Source organism: Pteropus vampyrus, unplaced genomic scaffold (genome assembly GCF_000151845.1).
Source record: "Pteropus vampyrus isolate Shadow unplaced genomic scaffold, Pvam_2.0 Scaffold46, whole genome shotgun sequence".
Taxonomy (NCBI): domain Eukaryota; kingdom Metazoa; phylum Chordata; class Mammalia; order Chiroptera; family Pteropodidae; genus Pteropus; species Pteropus vampyrus.
This window is the reverse complement of record NW_011888827.1, coordinates 138,601-160,349: the sequence shown is the minus strand read 5'-3', so window position 1 is coordinate 160,349 and position 21,749 is coordinate 138,601. Positions and strand designations below refer to the sequence as shown.

The 21,749-nt window shown below is 38.3% G+C and overlaps 1 protein-coding gene and 1 pseudogene across 1 annotated transcript in view; one reads left to right on the top strand and one right to left on the bottom strand.

Annotated features, from left to right (window-relative positions):
• The window catches only part of ATE1 (arginyltransferase 1), a 148,742-nt gene that overhangs the window by 74,250 nt on the left and 52,743 nt on the right, over positions 1-21,749 (bottom strand). Inside the window, exons 9-10 of the mRNA XM_011359304.2 lie at positions 6,682-6,863; positions 3,960-4,059 (exon numbers count right to left, since the gene is read on the bottom strand). Coding sequence (XP_011357606.1) covers positions 3,960-4,059; positions 6,682-6,863 — 282 coding nt within the window. The remainder of the gene's footprint in view (positions 1-3,959; positions 4,060-6,681; positions 6,864-21,749) is intronic.
• LOC111739066 lies at positions 19,885-20,003 on the top strand (annotated as a pseudogene).

Sequence of the window (21,749 nt, the reverse complement as noted above, 5' to 3'; positions counted from 1 at the left end):
GTTATTAGGCAGAATGACAAAAAAAAAAAACACCTGGTCAGGTGTCCACCCTCTGCAGCATCATGTGCAGCAGGGAGCACTGCTCCCAGCATAAACGGGAGCTGTCCTGGGATAATTCCATCCCCCTTGCAAGTGACTGGCTCAGGCGTAGACAAGAGGCGCAACTCTGATGAATGAAACGAGTGATGGGGACAGGAGACTTCTTGATAAGCTTTTCCTTGATCTTAAAAAGAGATACAGACCACTTCACACACATTAGAATAACTACTGTCAAAATAAACAAAACCAGAAAACACAGTGTTGGCAAGGATGTGGGGAAATGAGAACCCATGTGTACTGCTGGTGGGAATGTAAAACAGAGCCCCTACAGAAAACAGTAGAGCGGTTCCCAAACAATTAAAAATAAAATTACCACATGATACAGCAATTGTACTTCCGAGTATACAGACAAAAGAATTGAAAACAGGGACCTGAACAGATATTTGTACACCCGTGATTACAGCAGCACTATTCACAACAGCCAAAAGGTGGGAGCGACCGAAGTGTCCACTAACGGCTGAATGCATAAACCAACTGGGGCACATACAGAGAATATCATTCAGCCTTTAAAAAGGGAAATTCTGACATCTGCTACAACATGGATGGATCCTGTGGACATGACGCTAAGTGAAAAAAGCCAGTGACAAAAAGATACTGTATGGTTCCACTTATATGAGCCACCTGACGAGGTCACCGTCACAGAGACAGCAAGTAGAATGGCGGCTGCCAGGGTGGGTATGAGGAGCTACTATGTACTGGGGAGAGGTCCAGTTTTGCAAGATGAAAAGTTTTGGAAATGAATTAATACCTAGGAACGGTACACATAAAATGGTTAAGATGGCAAATTTTATGTGCATTTTACCACAATTAAGAATAATTTAAAAAAGAAAGAGACACAGGAGAGGACATTATTTCCTGATTCTAGCCACTACCGATGGCCTGAATGGGCAGCGACCACCTTGGAACTGCGAGGGGAGCAGAGCAAGAACATGGGCGTCACTGAGGACGGCTGCCAAGGAACTGCCCATCCCACCTCTAACTCCCCTGCGAGGGGAAATTCTTCCAAGTTAACAGCATAATTTCCATTCATTTCAGCCAGCTCCTGAGTTCCCATACTGACAAGTGATTTATGCTAAAACAGCACCAAGTCCCATCGAATGGCCACAATTATTGTAACACTTAATGTGAGCAATGATAACAACGTATTGAGACAATTTCCTTTCATTAATGACTCTCTTTTCCAGCTCTCATTACACTCTTTTGTGACTTTCCCGTGTCTTACAGCAAAGACTATAAAACATATCTGACGATGTAATGTGAATGTAAATCAACCTTTATTTAACACAGACGTACCCATGCAGCAGCAAAACCAAAAGAATTCAGTGAAAATGCATTTTAGGAACCACGAAGCACAAGGCTGTAACTGCTCTAAACCAGCACACCATGTGCACTGAGAAGCGAGCTAACTGCACCGCACACCAGCTTGGACTAAGACGGCCACACGGCAATTTTCATCTTGCAGTGCTCACCATCAGCAAGACAAGCAAAAATCAAAATTTGTCACCACGTTAGGAAATGTCTTGTAGGCTCTAGTGAGGGTATAAAATGCCTATAAGGACGAATTCTCACAAGCCAAGTGGGCACATCTCTAGGCATGACTGCATACAGAAATCAGGCGACTTTACCAAAATTCTCTCATGTTGAGCCATCGGACACGTCTCAGCTCAGCTCAGCTCAATTCAAGACATGAGTCTGCACAGCTTAACACAGAATGGCTTCCCTGTACACAGAAATCTGTATCTGTACCCAGTGAATTCTCTCCTACACCAAGTGTTTCGGTCATCCACCGCTGAGTAACAAACCACCCCCAAAATTAGTGGTTTAAAACAACTAATTAAAACAATAATTATAATTCCTCGTGATTCTGTGAGTTGGCTACAGCCCAAGATGGCTGCAGGCCTCCCAGGTGGCCTCCCTCTCCAGCAGGGGGCCTGGGCCTTTCACATGATGGCTGGCTCCAAAGACAGAGCAAGAGAAAGCTGCCAGCCCTCTTAAGGCCTGGGCCTGAAGTCCATGGCATCCTACTAGTCAGTCAAGTCACAAGGCCAGTCCAACCTGGGGCGAGGGAAAGAATCTACCTCCGGAGGAGGGGACAGCGTGCACATACAGGGTCAGAGCAACTGAGGTTGGCCACCTCTGGAAATCGTCCTCCCTACACATAAAGACGGACTCGTCATTTCAGCCTGCCTTTACGACAGCTCATTACAGTAAAAGAGGAGGTAAAACCAGCTCTTATGTGTCTCTCAGACCTGCTGTTAAATACTTCAATTTGCTCTACATCATACAATAAATATATTTTATTATGAAGGTTGTAACATTAACATGTCTAAATCTACACAAGAAGTCCAAATGGAACAGCACCCTAGTTCCAGACAGTTAAGTATCACTGGGTGCATCACAACTACCTACACAGACCCGAGACTGCACCCTCCCCATCGGGGCAGAGCCCACAAGTGCAGTGCTTACGAAAGCACCCCGTCAAGTGTGACTGCTCCTTCTCAGGTATTAAAAGTGCTGCTATTTTAAAATACACTCCTTTTTCCCTTAATACCAGATAGAAAACATTTTTGTAGATTTTCCCATGTAGATTTTGAAGTGTGGAAAAAATATGACATTATTAATGCTTTAAATAATTATGCTCTAAAGAAAAATTTTAACTATTCTCATAGTTACCCTCATTCAATTCTAAAAGTGAGAGATTTTACAGTAGTGTGCAATTCCTTTTCTGTGAGTTACTCTCTTGCTGGTCCCTAGTTCTACGAATTTTCAGAATTGTCTCTCCCAAGAAAATATAGTATGAATACAATATATTGGAAAAATTTTAAGTTTTGTTTGAATGGTTACATCAAGTCCCCTCCCTTCCTACTCTGGGCTGTAACCTAATTTTGTAGGTTTCAATAGTGTTTCCCAATTCCCGACAAAGATTAATTTTCAGGATATGGAAATAAGAAACTGGGATTTCCGAAATCTTAAATTATTCTTAAAATACTTTCAATATTCTTTATACTCTCTATTCATTAATATGAATCATCTTAAAAATTGGTCAATAAGACAGAGATATCAAGTTTAGTATTGAAAAGAATTTCAGCCTATAGAGAATATTAAAACACTGGAAAAAGCCAGCAAACATTACTAGATACCATTCCCAACAATCTAACATTGGACTACACTATACAAAATCTTAAGTTAAAATTAATAATTTATAAACTTATTTTGTTTCCGAAACTTCTTAGAATACCACTCATATACTCTGTATATAAACTGATTGCTATTTATATTTACATTGTTATTTACATTATTAATCACAGACACACTCAATAAACATGACTACGCACTCAATGAACTCAATAAACATGACTCGATAAACATGACTACAGCTACACACAAGCCAACTGATTAGACTGTGACTCTACACTCCTGTCTTCTTCCTACAAATGTCAACTTTCTCCTTGTTTTCGACTTTATGTTGGGTCCCTTCAAACCAGCAACACTTCTTCTATGTTGATTATTCAGCTTTAATTCTTGTGGGAGAATTATAACACTTTCCTCTAATTTCCTGACTTCTGAATTGATTTTCCTCAGGAGTCCCTTAAAAAAACATGTACATTTACCCAGAATAGCTGGGATTTCTAGATATTTGGTTGATTACTGTAGATTAACCTGTACTAAACAAATATTAAGTGTCAGGCACTATTCAAGGCAATGAACAAGCCAGAGTCTATGAAAAGTTTAAGACACATTTAAAAATAATGCATGATTTACATTAGAAATGTATAAGTTAAATTAATATAAGAAATTATGAAGGCACTAATTTTCATAACTTGAATCTACAGCAGACACATGTACAAAATCGACTTTACCTTGTATTTCATCTTGGGACATGAATGAATGTAGAAACCCATATAGTAATAGCTGAGTTGAGATGTTTTTTCATGAAGTTGCCTAGTGAAAGCAATTTCTCTGCCAAAAGAAGAATAAAGATGAAGATACAGTTAAATCTAGTTCAATTTTCAAATTACTATGTAATGATGACAAGTATTTGATAAAATCTGATACTAAGCTATCAAAAAAAAATCCAAGTGTTGAAAGAAAAACTTTAAAAAATAGTGTAAAGTGATTTTTATTAAAAAGACCAAAAAAAAAAGCATCTGAGTTCAGGTTTTACACTTTCTTGGGCATAGTAGTTGATCTAAAAATTCAAAAAGCATAAAATTAAAGAGATCTATTTAATATGGTTTCTTGTTATTATTCATTAATCAGATCAGGTAACGTAACCAAAAACTTTACCCTCACACTGGGACCTACAAGCCCTGCTCCATCTGCCCCCTAACCAACACCACACAGTCCCTGCGTGACACAGTCCACATCTGACCTCAAGTCCTAGCCTCTAAGGCCTTTCTTTTTATTCCAACCACCTCAGGGCACATGGACTAGCTCCCCTGCACCTAGATTTCTACCCTCGGATTTTTTATGTAGTTGGTTCCTTTTCTTCTTTCTTGGCTCCTCAAATGTCACCTGTTCAGAGAGGGCCTCATGCCTACCATGATTTTATTTTTGTCACAGCACATCAGAGTAGCTAAAATTATGTTGTCGGTTTTTCTAATTTACCTAGTCTGTTTTGACAAAGCTAAAAACCACGTCTGTCATATTCACTTCTGTGAATGGTGCCAGGACACACAGATTGGGCTCAAGTAAACCTCTGCTAAATAAATTAATTACATTTCTAAAAGTTCGTCCTTCTAAAAAAATAGGAAAAAGAAATGCCATGCTCGAGATCTTCAACTCAAACCTTTTTTAAATCTGCAGACTAGATTCCATTAAAGTCTACATTTATTAGATGACAGCTTAAGAAACTGAAGAAATGGAGGGGAAACAACATTAAAATCCGTAATGGAACTGGCTGCTTGTAACCTTCTCTCCCAATTTTGCTCTGAGATGCTGATCTCCCGGCTGCCTGGCCTCTCTGCAATGCACAGTCTCAAGGACACTAAGAGGAAGCGACAAGGCTGCAGTGCGGTGGCACCCGGCCCCCTCCTTCGAGCTCGCTGGCTCCCCTGCTACTTCCCCGAAGCTCTCCGGCTCCAGAAGTTTCAAGAGATAAACCAAACGATAAACAGAACTCTTTTTAATTTTGTTGGGAAGTGATTATTTACTATCTCAAATGCAGTAGTATTTCTATATTTCTTAGTTATTGAGACATGAAATGATATTTCATACATAGGATGGGATTTATTATGTAGGAATAAATATCACTTAATATTTATCTGAGGAGTCTACACAAATCCATAGCTACACACTGTAAAGTGAAAGATACAAAATTAAAACATGAAAATGGCAATCATTTCCAAGTATTAACTGATGATAGTACAAAGAAAGAGTACCTTTTCTAAAATAAATAGAAAATACTCTAGAGTTATAAAATGTGAATGCTTCGAATTATCAGTTCCACTTTCAGTAATACCATCAAGAGTCATGAATATTTTTAGTTCTATACAGAAATGCAATGAAATACATAAGAAAAATAAAAGACTGATTGACAGAGATCAGCTGTGGACATTGTATAACTGTGAATTTGCTATAACTTGGCATTAAGAGACAGACTGGGTTGAAAATACCAAGATGGAGAATTTCTTTATATTGTGGGTCATTGAAACACACAAAAAGAATCAATTATGGACCAGATTTTATAAAAGTTTAATGGGGATTAAAGAATATCAACTCTTCTACTTTCATAATTCAAAAAAGCACATAAACAATAGAAAATATAATCTCCAAGTATTTTTTACCATGATGTGAAAACATCACGCAGAGAGACTGCAAAAAGTAAAGAGAAAAAAAAACGACACGATGATAAAGGGGGAGAAAAAGAGAGACCTGACCTCCCAGACAACAGAAAAAGTATGCTCAATGCTCCCCCCCACCGCCTCATCACATATACACACAAATAAGCAGGAAAACAAAGAGAATCAAATGTTTTCATGGAATAAGACCTCATCCCTTTACCAGTAGGATAATCTAAAAGCATTTTTGCTGTGTTGCATATATTTGCAGCCATAAACAGAAAAGGGAAATCATCCTTTGATGAGGGTCTGAGTCAAGCAGAGTCAGGGACCTCCTGGTTCTGTTCTACATGCTGTATATAACTGCATCTTTCTTCCAACAGGCTCACACTGCTCTAATTCATTTATATCTGATTCATTTAACCTTTATAAAAAATATATATACAACGCTGACCAAAAAAATATAAACAATATAACATTTAAGGAACATTAAGTGGTTCTGACAAGGGAGCTTAAATAAATGCATGAGGTAAACAATTAAAACATCCCACACAGAGCAATCACTTCTCCAATACATTAGACTTAGACGGATACCTTAAAAAGCTAAAGAATTACCATCGGACATTGGCCTCAAGTCTAAAAGTGGTTATTTACAAATACTAAATTATAAGACTACTAAAATAGCAACAAATCATTATGTACTATGGAATAGGACTTCCACTGTTATATAATGAAACATAATCAAATGAGGAATTACTGGAAATTCTATGTGACCCATTACAACTGTCGAAAGCAATCTTACCGTAGTGCAGAGTAGACACCCAAAGACAAAAATGAATAATCAGGATCGTAGTACAAATATACAGACGATACACAGTATGGAAGGATGTCAATCACCCCCACAGCAATGATCTTCCCATCGAGCCAATACTGCTGGTGAAAGGAGCCATAACCACAAGCTGGTCCATTAGGAGGATTCTCTGCCTATGAAAATGTGGGCACACAAACACGAACAGTTTGTCATTTTTCTCTTTTATTAAAAAATCTTAATAATTAATCTATTATACTTTTATTTTACTCAGGTTAGCAAGTCCTAAAATTTCCTCCTTGTTGCCATCATCTTCTGTAGCCACACCCTACAAAACTTTTTACTTGCAGAAACACTGACCAAACAAAAGAATGAAAAAGAGAAATCAACTGAAGTTTTCAACTTGTTTTAAAATCTGCCAGTAGGCACTATAAAGCTTACAGGATAAGTAAATATTAAACTATATATTTTGTGTTCCACACAAATGCTGGGAAAGAAATGGTGTATGAGAAAAGATGGAGAATGTAAAAGGAAAGGATTCGGTGAGAACAGAACTGTCCCCACACTGCCAGCCAGGCCTGCTTTGCGATCACCCCCGCACTGATAAGGGATCTGATCCCATTATTTTTTCTAGATAAGAGTTCCTTTTTTCCTAGCCAAAGGAAAAAAGTTATTTCCTTATCATTATCTTTATATAATGACAATCTCACAGAAGATATTTAGAGATTTCAAAGTATAACCATTTTTTTGGTAAACAGTGAAGTGGTATTTCTCATTTTAAAGTGTAATATGATTTTAACTGTAACTTACTGAATGAAACCTATGAAGCAGCATAAAAAACCCATCTCAAAGGATGTTAGAGATTAACAATTTAAGTGAATACAACAAAACATGCATCATTTTCACATAGTTAAAATCCCAGAGAATGTACATGGACAAAATCTGGGGAGAATAAAGAAAATGAAAAAGTAGGTCTGCTAATACCAGAACCAGAAAAAAAAAATTACAAGGTAGAGAATCCACAGAACAATATCTGCCATGAACAAATATACAAAAATATTCACCGAAATATTAGCAAATAAAATCCAACAACGTATAAATAGTATATATGCCATAATGAAGTGGAATTTATTCCAGGTATGCAAGGCTAGTTCAACATTAGAAAGGCAATTTTTAAAAAAAAAGCTATTAATGTATACCACCATGACAATAGGCTAAAAGAAAAATCACATGATCATATTAATTGATGCAGAAAATACATTTGACAAAATCCAACACCCATTCATGACTAAAAACTCTCAACAAACTTGGAACAGAGGGAAACTTCCATCAACATGATAAAGAATACACACAAAAATTCTACAACATTACACTTAATAGAAGAATCTGGATGCTTTCTCTCTTAAGATCAGGAGCAAGGCAATGATAGATACCCTCTCTTATCACTCCTATTAAACATCATCTTGGAACTCCTACCTAGTGTAAATAAGGTAAGAAAAGGAACTTAAAGGTATACATACACATTAAGAAAGAAAAAATAAAACTGTCTGTTCAAAAATGACATGACTTACTATGTAGAAAATCCCAAAGAAACAACACAAAAAAATTGGAAGTAATAAGCAATTATAGCAAGGTCACAGGCTATAAGGTTAATAAATAAAAGTCAATCGCTTTCCTATATAACCAGCAATGACTGGAATTTGAAATTAAAAACACGATACCATTTATAAAACCACCAACAAAATTACATACCTAAGTATAAATCTAACAAAATTAGTACAGAATCTATATGAAGAAAACCACGAAATTCTGACAAAAGGAATCAAAGATGTAAATAAATGGGAAAATATTACATGTGCATAGAAGACTCATTCTTCCCAAACTGATCTACAGATTTAATGCAACCTCACTCAAAATCAAACCAAACTATTTTGTGGACATACAAAATTGATTCTAATGCTTATATGGAAAGGTGAAAGACCCAGAATAGCCAACATAGTATCAAAGAACAACAAAACTAGACGACTGATACTGCCCAACATCGATGCTTACTATACGGCTACGATAATCAAAGTAGTGGGATACCCGTGAAAGAACAGACAGAGCACTGGAACAGAATAAAGAGCACAGAGAGGGGTCCACAGAAACGCAGTCAGCTGACCTTTGACAAAGGAGCAAAGACAATTCTATAGACAAAGTGGCAGTCTTTACAACAAATGATGCTATAACAACTGGACATCCAAATGCAAAAAAAAGCAAAATCTAGACAAAGACCCTATATCTTGCAATAAAAATTAACTCAAAATAGATCATACGCCTAAATATAAAAGGCAAAGCTATAAAACTTCTAGTTGATAGCATAGGAGAAAACCTAAGTGACCGTGGGTTTGGGGATGACTTTAGATACAACACCAAGAGCTCAATCCATGAAGGAAATAAGTAAGCTGGACTTCATTAAAATGAGAAGCTTCCGCTCTGTGAAACACACTGTTAAAAGAATAAAAAATCAAGCCTCTGACTGGGGAAAATCTTGCAAAATACATACCTGATAAAGGCCAATATGCAAAAATACAAAGACTCTTAAAATTCAACAATAAGAAAACAAACAACCCAATTTTAAAAAGGGCGAAATATCTGAGCAGGCATCTCAGCAAAGAAGATGTGCAGCTGGCAAATGAGCATACGAAAAGCTGCTCAGCATCACCTGCTGGCAGGGAACTGAAAGGAAGGAAATAACGAGGAAGCATCGAAACTATGGGAATGGCCGAGATGCAAAGCCCCGAAGAGCAAATGCTGGCAAGGACGGGAGCAGGAGGCACCCTCGTTCCCTGATGGTGGAAATGTACAACGGTATGGATTCTTTAGAGGACAGTTTGGGAGTTTCTCACAAAGCTAACCATAGCCTTAAGCTACAAAACAGCCATCGGCCGCTTTTTTCAAGAATTTATCCAATTAGTTTGAAAACTTAGGTCACACAAAAACCCAAAGGCCTGCATGAAATGTTTATAATAGTTTTATTCATAACTGACAAAAACTAGAAGCAACCAAGATATTCTTTGATAGGTAATAAACAAATTGTGATACATCCATACAATGGAATATTATTCATTAATAAAAAATAATCTAGCAAGCCACACACGCACACACAATGGAGAAACCTTAAATGCATATTGCTAAGAGAAAAGAGCCAGTCTGAAAATATAGCTACATATGTACTGTATGATTTCAATTACAGTAAATGAATTTTAATTCTGTAAAAGGCAAAACTACAGAAACAGTAAAAAGATGAGTGGCTGCCAAGAATTTGGAGGGATCAAGGAAGGGATGAAGAGATGAAGCACAGAGGACTTTTAGAGTGAAACTTTTCTGTATAATACCATAGACATGCATTTGTCAAAACTCAGAACTTTATAGCACGGGAGTGAACCTTAATGTATGCAAATTAAAAGAAAATCATTTAGGAAGTTATGGGATCCCAGGAAGGAATGCAGACGGTGACAAGGGAATGTGAGTTACAAATGTACAAAACAACCTCACTGGAAAAGGCTGGGGGAAGGACACGTGCTGACCTAAGTGATCTTTGGTGTCTGTAAGAATTATGGCAACAGGAAATCTGTCTGTACATAAGCGCTATAGGCTACCTGACCAGCTGCTCCCCACAAGCACTACAGGTTGACAGCCCTGGTACCAATACAGGTGTATACTGGAACTGAACAACTAGGTCAGTGGATGGAGGATGATAGGAGCCAGATTTCTCACTGCTGGAGTGGGAATTGACAGATAAAAAAAGGGGAAGAGGCTACATAATGGATTAGAACTGGAGACTTGAATAAGAACTCACATTCGGCTTAATACAGACACAGACAGTTACACATAGAAATATTTATGGGTATGTATATACCATACGTTATATTCACACGAGGGTCAGTATACATACACATTTCTTTGTTCTGTCAGATGAGAAGGCCTAAAATATGTGACACCCCAGTAGCAGTCAGCACACCTAGCACCATACCTTAGTTTCTCCATTCTGCAATAAAAGGAACAAGGGCTCTTTGGAGAAATGGCTGATTCCAGGACTAGAGCAGGAAATATGTAAGACAAGCCTGAAGTATCCTGTAGTGCCCGAAAGTAAGAAAGTACTCGAAAAACAAACCCACATTGATGGGTGTATCGAAGGGGTGCAGGAGTCAAGTGAAAGCACTCCCAAGGGCCAAAGGCAAAATAATTTGGGCAAGAAAATAAAGTAGTATTGGGTTATAACCCAAAGTATAAAATAAATATTCAAGTCCATATTGATATATATGATTGAATAAATTAATAAATGAAGAAGACAATTCTCCTATGCACAAGAACTTCAAAAGTTTATGTATATACTCTACCCTAACGGCAGGGGAGCATAACTCCCTACCACATAAGTGTGGGCTGCACACAGTGACTCCCTTCCAAAGAGTACTGTATGGGAAGAAAAAAGAGCAACCGTACCGGCGACCAAAGTCAACAACAAAAACTAAGAGAGGATTTACTAAGGCGATAGCAGTATCAATGATTTCTAAACCTTCCATCGCTGTAGTTCTGCCAATAAATACATCTTTAAACTTTTAAGAGCTTCCATCAACTGTAATAATAAATTATGCCAAACCCAGGTTTTAGCATTCGCTGTCACATATAGCTTTGCTCTTTTAAAAAGGTCATTATCGCTTCTCTAGAAACAGATATAGTTTGAAGAGTACAACAGGTAAACGAACAGAAGCATTAACCAAAAAGAAACAGGAAAGGATGTTAACTTGTTATATTTACAACACCTGAATTGACACCAATACTCTAAATAGCTAATAGCCTTGAAGCATAATCACCTGTCTCAGAAACTATGTTCTACCTATGTAATAAGAAACAAATGCCCATATATTATGGAATTCTATGAAAACCATCTTTAAATGTAAGCCCACAGGCTCATAGGAATGCAGCTCCATCTTTAAAAATAATTGTGCAGGAGGACAACCTCTGCGGTGACATGGAGACAGGGATAAGCTGGGAGTTCATGACACGTAAGATGGGAGCCTGTCAAATGTCGGAAAACCTCCAAGTCGAAAGCTAATTAGATGACTCTGAAATGAATCTAAATTCTTCCATGATTTCAGTTCAGTACATCATCCTAGGTCATTAAATCTAAAATGTGTATCATTCGTTCATTCATTTAAAAATGTATTTATTGAGGACACAGTAAGTATGGACTCAAAAAGCATATTCTCAGTAAAGAATCAATACATTCTCTTAACCCTAAATATAAATCAGCCCTAGTTGTTGTACCAGCTTGAAATGTTTTCTAAAACTGCAATTACTGTCTCAGTTTCCACTTTTCATCCTTCCCCTTATTCCTGGGCCTCCCTCCCATTTAGCAACCTGCTTCCATTTACCTCACTAGCTCGTGCTCCTGAGAGTCCAGTCACGACCAGCTTGTCCTACCAGCTTGTCCTACCAGCTTGTCCTACCGCAGGCCCTATTCCTACCTCTCGATGCAAGTCAGGGGCCTTCCCCATCTGCAAAGCGCTGTACATAGATACGGGCCGCCTTATAATTACTTAGGAAAGAATAAGCCACGTAACTATCTACTCTGACCACCATCATGTCACAGATGAAGAAACCTAAAACCCAGAAATTAATTAAGCAATGCGATGATCATGAAACCAGAGTTATAAACTGACTCACAAACCAGCATCCTAGCCCCTAGGTCAATGCTATTTTTATGTTATTATAAGAAAATTGGCCAATCACATTTAAAGAAACTCACTTTTGAATTTCCTTAGTATATCCAAGTCAGTAAGCACAGAAACACGAAAAACAGAGTATTTCGATGTATGGTTAAACTTGTTTTTTTTCTTAAAACTTGCTTTGCTGTACTCCCTTCCTCACCAATGTTTTCAGGCAAAATACAAATGATTTCCTTTTCTCCCTTTGGGGCCCTCACTGACCTAAAAACAAAAACAAAAACAAAAACAAAACAAAACAAAACAAAACAAAAAAACTCCACCGGATTTAAAAAATGGAAGATGACCCAAGTAAAGGCAGATAAGGAGCTATTTTCCTGAGAGTACATCCGGCTGTCTCAGCACTATTGGTTAATAATGATGATCTGCTATTTTCAGTTTGGTTAGTAAGTCAATCAAAACTCAAGTTTTTCAACAGGTACTCAGCAGCTGTGGGAAATGGATCAGAGGCGAACTTGAAATATCGATTCTCTCAGATCTCCTTGCAGACGGAGCAGCCAGAGCCCCACCCCAGATCACTCACTTCTGGCTGGGAAATACGGGGAAAACTTCAGTGCCTACCACGTTTCCAATAGCATAAACGGAACTGACTTAACTAACATGTTTGATGTTAGTCTATGAACACACACACACACACACACACACCCTACTGAATCAGTTCTATCTTTCCAGTGGACATAAAACTGCCCTAATATGATTTCTTTCCCTCAAATGCAATCCTTTAATTCATATTATTTAACACTTAAAACGTGGACAGAACACAGGAGCTGGAGGGACAAAGTAAAGGAGATAGAACGGAAAGAATAACCAAATCTGTGAATGCGGCAGCATCAGCAGAACTCGTGGTAAGGCTCCCCAAGTCATTCACTGACGTTCCCAAAACCCAGACTCCTGCGCTTGATCACGCCACCTGCTTCAGTAAGCTATTATTTGGGTATCTGTTGATTACAAATGTGTTCATGAGTAGCAACTAGAAACTATCTTGATTGCAAATTTGTATATTTAACTGTCAGCAAACATAGATTGGTCACTCCCTCACTAGGTCAGAAGAGCCACATCTTAAGACAGTCCCTGTTCTCAATCCTCCAAGGCACTCAGTCCCCGGGGATTAGGGAGGCCTCTCCAGGTCACTAGCTGCTCTCTATTTACCGCCCTGAGAAACCTACTTCAATACTTGAGATTGCTGCATATTTCTTCGACCTCTTGGTTAAGGCCTTTTAATTGTTAACACTCGTCTGTCACTTGCAAATACAGAAGATCAGATAATTACAGACTGTGCAGGAAAACCGCACGTGATTTGAGAAAGGGGCAAGAACAGTGGCACCACTTCACGACACAGACACCACGTAGACCAGCAGCCATCCAGCTCCACAGTCTCAACCCCTCCACACTCAGAAGTCGTACGGAGGACCCCAAAGAGCTTTTGCTTGTTGGACTAAATCTGTAGATATTTATTGTATTACATATTAAAATTGAGCTTCGAAAAATGTTAACTTACTTAAAAATAACAATAAACCCATTCATTACATGTTAACATGTTTTGTTTAAAAACAGCTATTTTCCGGAACCCCCAAAAAATTTAGTGAGAAAATTGGCACTGATTTACATATTTGCAAATTGCTTTAACGTAGGGCTAAACGGAGGAGCTCTCACACCTGCATTTAATGTGCTGCCATCATGTAGCCTCTGGAAAATATCCCCACGTACTCGCTTAAGAGATTGAGGGTGAAAAGGCTAATAAAATAATTTTGACCTTGAGGATCCCTCGAAAAGGCCTCAGGGACCACCAAGGCCTACAGGGACACTTCTGAAAACCACTCATGTAAATGCACTTTTAAAATATAGGCAGAAGAGTCTCTAAACTGCCGGCTGCACACAGAAAGGGAGCGGACTAAACGGTCCAGGATTTGGAGTCAAATATCTGGATATGAGCCCTAATTCCACTGTACACCTTCTAGCTATTTTACTTGACCAAGATAATAACTTAATTAACTCCTTTAAAAAGTATCAGTTTCTGCATTTTTAAAACAGGAATCATACTACTAATCACCCCGAAAGGTAGCCGTGAGAAACACATGACAGCATACAAATAAAGCAGCACTCCGCAGACGGAGCCAATGAGGGTCAGTTTTAGTTCCTTTGGTTGTAAGGGGTCTGAATGGCATAGACTAAAAGATTATGTCTATGAAATAGTATCAGCAGCTCATTTAACAGCAGTTATTTAAACAAACAGCAGTTAGCTTTAATTTCCTCATAAATAAGTCCATGATGTGATTAGCATTATTTAATAGCTTACCTTTCTCGTGCCTGCAGTTTGTACAGTTTTGGGTATGTGAAAGAATTAATAAGGAAAGTTACTTTTCAAAAGGTCCTCGATTTTAAGGATTTAGCTGCTAATAGGAAAAACATAATAAAGCTCACCACTATACAAAAGAAGAAACGTCTGAAAGACTGGGGAAGGACGATATGGCTTCTGAGATTAACGAGTACAATAGGATAGCGGGCGCCGTGGAGAAACGCCATCAACGTTAACTGGCCAGTTCAGGCTTCCAGTCCAACTGCTCCGCAAATGAGCGCTCATTTACTCCGATAGAGCACGCTGGCCTCCTGCCCCACCTGCCTCCACGTACCTCCATCATGCTTAAAACGAACACTGTAAAGACTCAGAACAGGCGGGGAGGGAGAGTCGTACGCCAGGCACCAGGGGCAGCACTGGGGGGACCCAATCCGGGGTTCGAAGCCGGGCACGGGAAAGGCTTCGGCGGCTTTCAGAGAACAGAGTGTGTTCTCCCTTCTGAGGCACCCCAAAGCACCTCCCCCATATCACAACTGTCCACAAAAAAATCTCCTGTTAGACGACCCGAAAATCTCCTGTTAGTGTCCCGAATTTCTTTCAAACAGTTAATGGAGGCCCCCAAAGGTAATCATTTTAAGCACCTGATTAGAAGTTACTGTTTTACAATAACTTGTTTTGCCTTTTGTTAAAGCTTCATGAAAGACTGCACTAAACTTTGGGTTCATTTTAAAAATAGACCCAAAAGTGTGCTAAACTACTACCGCCTCAAAATCTACATTATATCCTTTAAAACAAAAACCAATACTAAATCTGAAAATTTAAATAAGTCTATAAATAAGAAATAAATAAGTTTAATGCAGAAAATGCAAATAGCAACACTCATGGTTAATATATCACATAGTTTTGTGTAAGTGATTTAAAAATCAAATGTAATCAATTCCTAATTTTCTGGCAGACAATCAGTACACTAAAGAATCAAATTAAACAAAACTATAAAATAAACTAACTACAGTACATTCCTATGAGGAGCTATTAGGTAGTAATTTAAAACTATTTTACCAAGACTTTTTAATAACATTATAAACATTTCTCCAAATTAAGTAAAACTATAACACTATAAAATGGGATGCATAATCCCAATCATATGAAAAATTACTGGGTGTCTTTCAGTGCAGTTCTGGGCTTGATTTTCTAGTGACTGGATTATTTTACAATTTAGTTGAGGCAGAGCTTAAATTTACAAATTTCTGCCCAATGAAACAAATCACCCAAAAGGTTAGTTTAATGCCCTGTAGGAGAATAACCAGCTGTTTTTAGCTAACAGCAATTTCATCTCGACTTTTTATTAAATATGTACACATTGTGTACATATGTATGCATGTGTGTGTGTATGGTGTGTGTGTATATATCACATGCATCACATATGTATATACATACGTCAACATTCTCTCAAATGCTCCTTGTACCAGTTTTAATGTCTTCTTACTGGTTCCTGCATTAATTAATGAGTCAAACAGAATTTGACATGTGTTCGTGCTCTATTTGCATGAAGGTCATGATTTTACCTTTTTGAAAATTATAGTTTAACGGTTTGGATCACTCACCAAGGAGCTCAAGTGAACTCGCCAGGTGGAGCTAAGTCAGCTTAGAAGCGCCCTCACAATCTGTTAAGCTCAGCATGTCCTCTTATCTTTTCTTGATTTTCAAAGAGATTCCCATACAGCAAGAGCTCTAACTTTGCTTTTTTCTTTCTATTAAATTTGTGCTTTTGTTTTGTTTCCAGTTCTCCTACAACGGGTAACTTATCCCCACTAGTGGCAGCTATGGTTGGGTTTTGTTTATGATCTCTGTCGGACAGATGATGGAGATCTAGGCTGCGCTGAACGAGAAAGGCCAGAAAATCTGGTTTGTCAGATTTACCGAATAGGAGAACAGCTCTTTGAGGTCTAAACCGATGAGCTCTGTGTTTGCTTGTGATCTATAGATGAAGTCGTAGAACTGGTGCTAAGAGCTCTCTCTCTCTGTTTGTGAATTTGTAATTCAGAAAAGTCTTTACTTCTCCTATGTGAAATATTTTCCACCTCTAGAGGTTATTAATAAATCACACTATTACGTCTTTTAGAGGAGCTCTGGAAAATTTATTTCTAGAAATAAGCATTTATATAAATCAAATATTCTCCAAATTCACAGAAAAGAAACTCCTCACAGAAATTGCCAGCTCAGAACCATGTTTAAGATAAATCAACTGGTTTAATAATTTTGGTTTAAGAAAAAAGACTGTCTTCTCTCAAATTTATTAGCATTAAGTATATGAATGGGTTTTTAAAAATAATATCAGTTTTTAATGGAGAATAGTTTACTAATTTAAAGTTAATATTATTCCTAGATAATGCTTAAATTTTGAAAAATATAAATTTGTGTTCAACTAAACTGAATTATAATTGTGACATTTAAAAATCTTTTTAAATTTTGTTAAAATATATGTAACGAAATTACCATTTTAACCATTTTTGAGTGTACATTTCAGTGGCATGAAATAGATTCACATTGTGGAGCTTTCTGTCACCATATATTTGATCCCCTTTACCCTCTTCGCCAACCATTCATTCGATTTTCTGTCTCTATGAATCTGACTAGTCCTGGTAACTCCAATAACTGGAATCATAAGTATCTGCACCCTTTTCTTACTGGCTTATTTCACCTAGCATAATGTCCTTAAGGTTCACTCATGCTGTAACATGTGACAGAATATTTTTCTTTTTTAAGGCTGAATAATAATATCCCATTGTATGTATATACCACATTTTGTTTATCCATTTATATGCCAAAAGACATTTGCGTTGCTTCAACCTTCTGGCTATTGTAAACGATGCTTCTATGAACACTGGTATACAGTATCTACCTGAGTCCCTACTTTGAATTCTGTTGTGTATATACTCGAAGGGGAACCGCTGGGTCATATGGCAGTTCTATTTTAAATTTTTTGAGGAACCACAACACTTTTCCATAGAGGCTGCTCCATTTTACATGTCCACCAGCAATGCACAGAAGTTCCAATTTCTCTACATCCACGCCAACATTTACTGTTTTCTGTTTTTTTGATACTAGCCACCTTAACGGGTGTGAAGATGGTAGTTCATTGTGGTTTTGATCTACATTTCTCGAATGATTAGTAATGTTGAGCAACTGATATTTTTATTTATCACAGTTTATGATGGCTTAAATATAATTTCAAAGATTCTTACATAATTTCAAAATGTGAATTAATGTAAATCTAGAAATATAATGAATAACATTTGGATTCCTATGTAGTTCCTAAGTAAGAATGAACACTAAAACGATGAGCATAATTTTAAGTTTATATATTTTTCCTTATTTACATATGCCACAGAATGGCTATTATCTTTGGGTCATGTCAACAAACATGTTCATCTCTGCCACTTAGAGAAGGTGTAAAAAGGATGTTTAAGAAAGTTGTGATGTGTGTATTGATGCACTTTCTCAGTCTGCTAAAATGTTTATACATGACAAGCAGTTCTCAGTTACCTACCTCTCAGTTCTGTGAAACAGAAGGTATTAGTTTATTAAAAAGATATAATTAATATTGATAGTTGAGATCATATTAAGGGAAAAAATAAGAAATACATGCATATACGCAAGGTAATAGGATAACACTTTCATTTAAAACGTGAGGAGAACTGCTCTAAGTAGTGTCAGCTTGCTCAAGAACCTACGAAAGCACAGTGAAAGACAAAGCTTGAGGGGCTGTTTCAAGCTGTAGGCTGGGGAAGTGTGCTGGCCCGATTTATAATACTCGAGTTTGAAAAAAAGCTATAAAAAAATGTTAAAACGTTGACTAAATTCACTCAGCTTTGTGGGCCCTCTTCATCCGAGAATCTCTTACTTTGTGAGAGACTGAGGGTCAGGGTGATTAAGGGACACAAAGCCAATTTAGGAAAATGCTAAGAAGAACCAAAACCTGGAATTCCCAACTTCCAGTTCAGGGTTTTTCTCACTGGACACTGCTTCTATGGTACACCATGCTAAAACCCAATCACAATGTAGTAACACGTTCTAGTCGACATAATGAATGAAGATACTTCTTCGGCAATTTACTAAACCAAGGACGAATCAAGAAATTATTTCTCAATAACATAATTCTTAGAAACTGAAATGCTTCAAAAGAAGCAAAAAAGTTTGCCTTAATATTTGCAACTTAAAACTAGAAGCACTGTAATGACAAAAGTTTGAACTTTACAAAGCCTAAGTAATTGAGGAAAGATTTATGGTAAGGTAAATGTTTTTAGTATGTGTGATAGGAATAAGAAAGGACTTTATTTCTGCGTTTTTACTACAGAAGAAACTGATAAAAACTGAGATGTTAATATGTTAACTGTTTACTTTGAAATTTCCTTATATTTTAAATCCTAATTATCCAACAAAAAGACTTTCAGTAACACATTAATCAAAATGCTCACAAGGAAAAGTAAAGAATCCCAAACTTCTCATTTCCACAGATTAGTTAATATTTATTGAATACTGCAACAGTCATCTCAGAATCAAGAGTTACTTTTTTAATGTGAGCCCTTACTTAATGTCAGTTCAATGTGAGACTCCTGCTTTTCCAATCTTTCTTACTGGAGGGAGGGAGGACTGGTCCACTGTGACAACCCAAACTGACATTTTTATTTAGAACTCAATGACTGCCAACATCAAACAGGCTGACATTCCCATGGAAACTAATCCACCCCAGGATTTACCATTCAAACATTTTCTGAAGCATTCATGCACATCTAATGGGTAGTGAAAATCGTCAAGGCAGATGACCCTGATTTTGAACACAGCTGAAAGATCCCTGGAGTAAGGATGAATACCACTACTCGCTAAAGGAAGACTGATCTGGCACAAAGATATCTTAAATTTGGCCTTAAAGATGCCTAAAAAAAATCAAAGCCCATGTAGAAAAATCTTGAGCAAGGAAATTTATGGCATTTTTCTATTTAATGTTTGGTTTTCTATTCTAGTGTACTCTCTTTTATTCTCAGAAAAATTTTTGAAATTTTTGTCATATGAGATAGGTTTCCAGGAAAAGACCTCCAGTTAATATAATTTCACCATGAAATATAAAGTTCTGTCTATGGCCATGCCACCCTGAATGTGCCCGTTCTCGTCTGATCTCGGAAACTAAGCAGGGTCGGGCCTGGTTAATACTTGGATGGGAGCTCACCTAGGAATACCAGGTGCTGTAGGCATAAAAAATAAATTTAAAAAAATAAAAAATAAAAAAAAATATAGAGTTTCAACGTACACTGGTTCAACTATCATGTGATATCCAGAAACCAATCAGAAGTAAGTTCATTCATCTACTCAACCAGCATTTTCTGAGTGCCTCTGTGGGACCAAGGAATACTACTTCGACTACCACACAGAAGATGTTCACGCACTACTTACTGAAGTGAACTGAAGGCAAGGAGCAACGTCTTGAGTTCAACTGATTCTTTGTCAGTGGCCTTGGTAGCAGCCCCAGCTCAGCGAGAACTGCCCAACAAGCCCTAGGACACACTGGAGGGGACAGCAATCAAATGACAATTCCAAATGACTTGAGGGATTTGGCTCCAGAACTCTACCTGGTGCCGCTGGCCAACACTACCTTGCCTGGTAGATCTCTGCTTCTACAGGATGGGGCTCAGCCCGAAAACCACATGACTCTCTCTCCCAACTCATGTAACTAGGAAAAAAGCAATCCTCACTCACAGTCCCACCTTGGCCCTGTGGACTAAGCCACAGCCTGGCTTTCTACTTCTGGTTATTTAGCACTAGTGGCAGCGTGACAACTCTCCTCTGAGAAGATCGAGCCCCGCTTTCAACACCTCTGCCCGCCCCGGGCCTGGCTCCTTAGCCACAGCTGGCTGTCCCACGCACCACACCAGAGCAGGTAAGGCTGCCCCAGGGCACCAGCTCAGATCTGCTCTCTGCACAGCTGATGCTCAGCGTTCTCCTTGCTCGGCGGAATTGTTTGAACTCCCTCCCCAAATTAAGCAACCCAACCTTCTGCCCACCTCGCCCCTCCGCGGCCACCTCTGCAAGCTCCCTTCATTTCCGCAGCACCCAGTTTGGGTGACAGCCATTCCCTCTTCCAAATTCTGGCCGCCAGAAATATCCTGATATCTATCAGAGCTGCCCCAAGCAATGACAGTTCTTTTGCTGACAGACTGAAGAGATGGTTTAGATTCTTAGGGTCCTTTTCTTCCCCCAACAGTGTCATGAAATCTACCACTTGCTCCAAAGCCAGTGACTATGGCAGACCCCACCCCTGCTAGCTGAGGCTTGTAATCTGTGCACAAACACACACACACACATACACATGCACAACCAAAAAGGCACATATTAATTTACCCAGGCTATCACAATGCTCTAAGTGAGAAGCAAAGACGTTCTCAACTCCAAAAGAGGCTTGGAAAGATGGTTTTACAAGTTTTACAAGCTATCAAAAAATTAACGGCTGCCATTAGTTAACATTAAAAGTACTGACTAAAGAGTTAACATTGAGGTATCAGCTTCAACACGTTCTTCAGTACACAGAACACTGCAACTGTGAGCACCCTCAGCCCACGCAGAGACGCAGCGCGGAAGCAAGGCGCCGCGCTGGGTCAGGTCTTCTCTACCGTCTGGGAAATTAAAGAATGAAGAAATGACATATGCTTTAAAAAAAAACAGTTTTATTGAGGTATGCTATAGATATGACAAAATTCACCCACTTTAAGTGTAGAATTCTATGATTTTTAGCAAATTTAAGGAACTGTGAAACTATTAGCACAATCCAATTTGGGAACATTTCTGTGATTCCCCGAAATTCCCGCCAGCCCACCTGCGGTCAGTCCTCCTCAGCTCCCTCTAACCCCAGGCGACCGCCTCTGCTTTCTGACTGTAAATGTGCTGTCTGGATACTTTATATAAATGGAAACACAACACACAGGGTCCCCTGCGCCTGGCTTCTT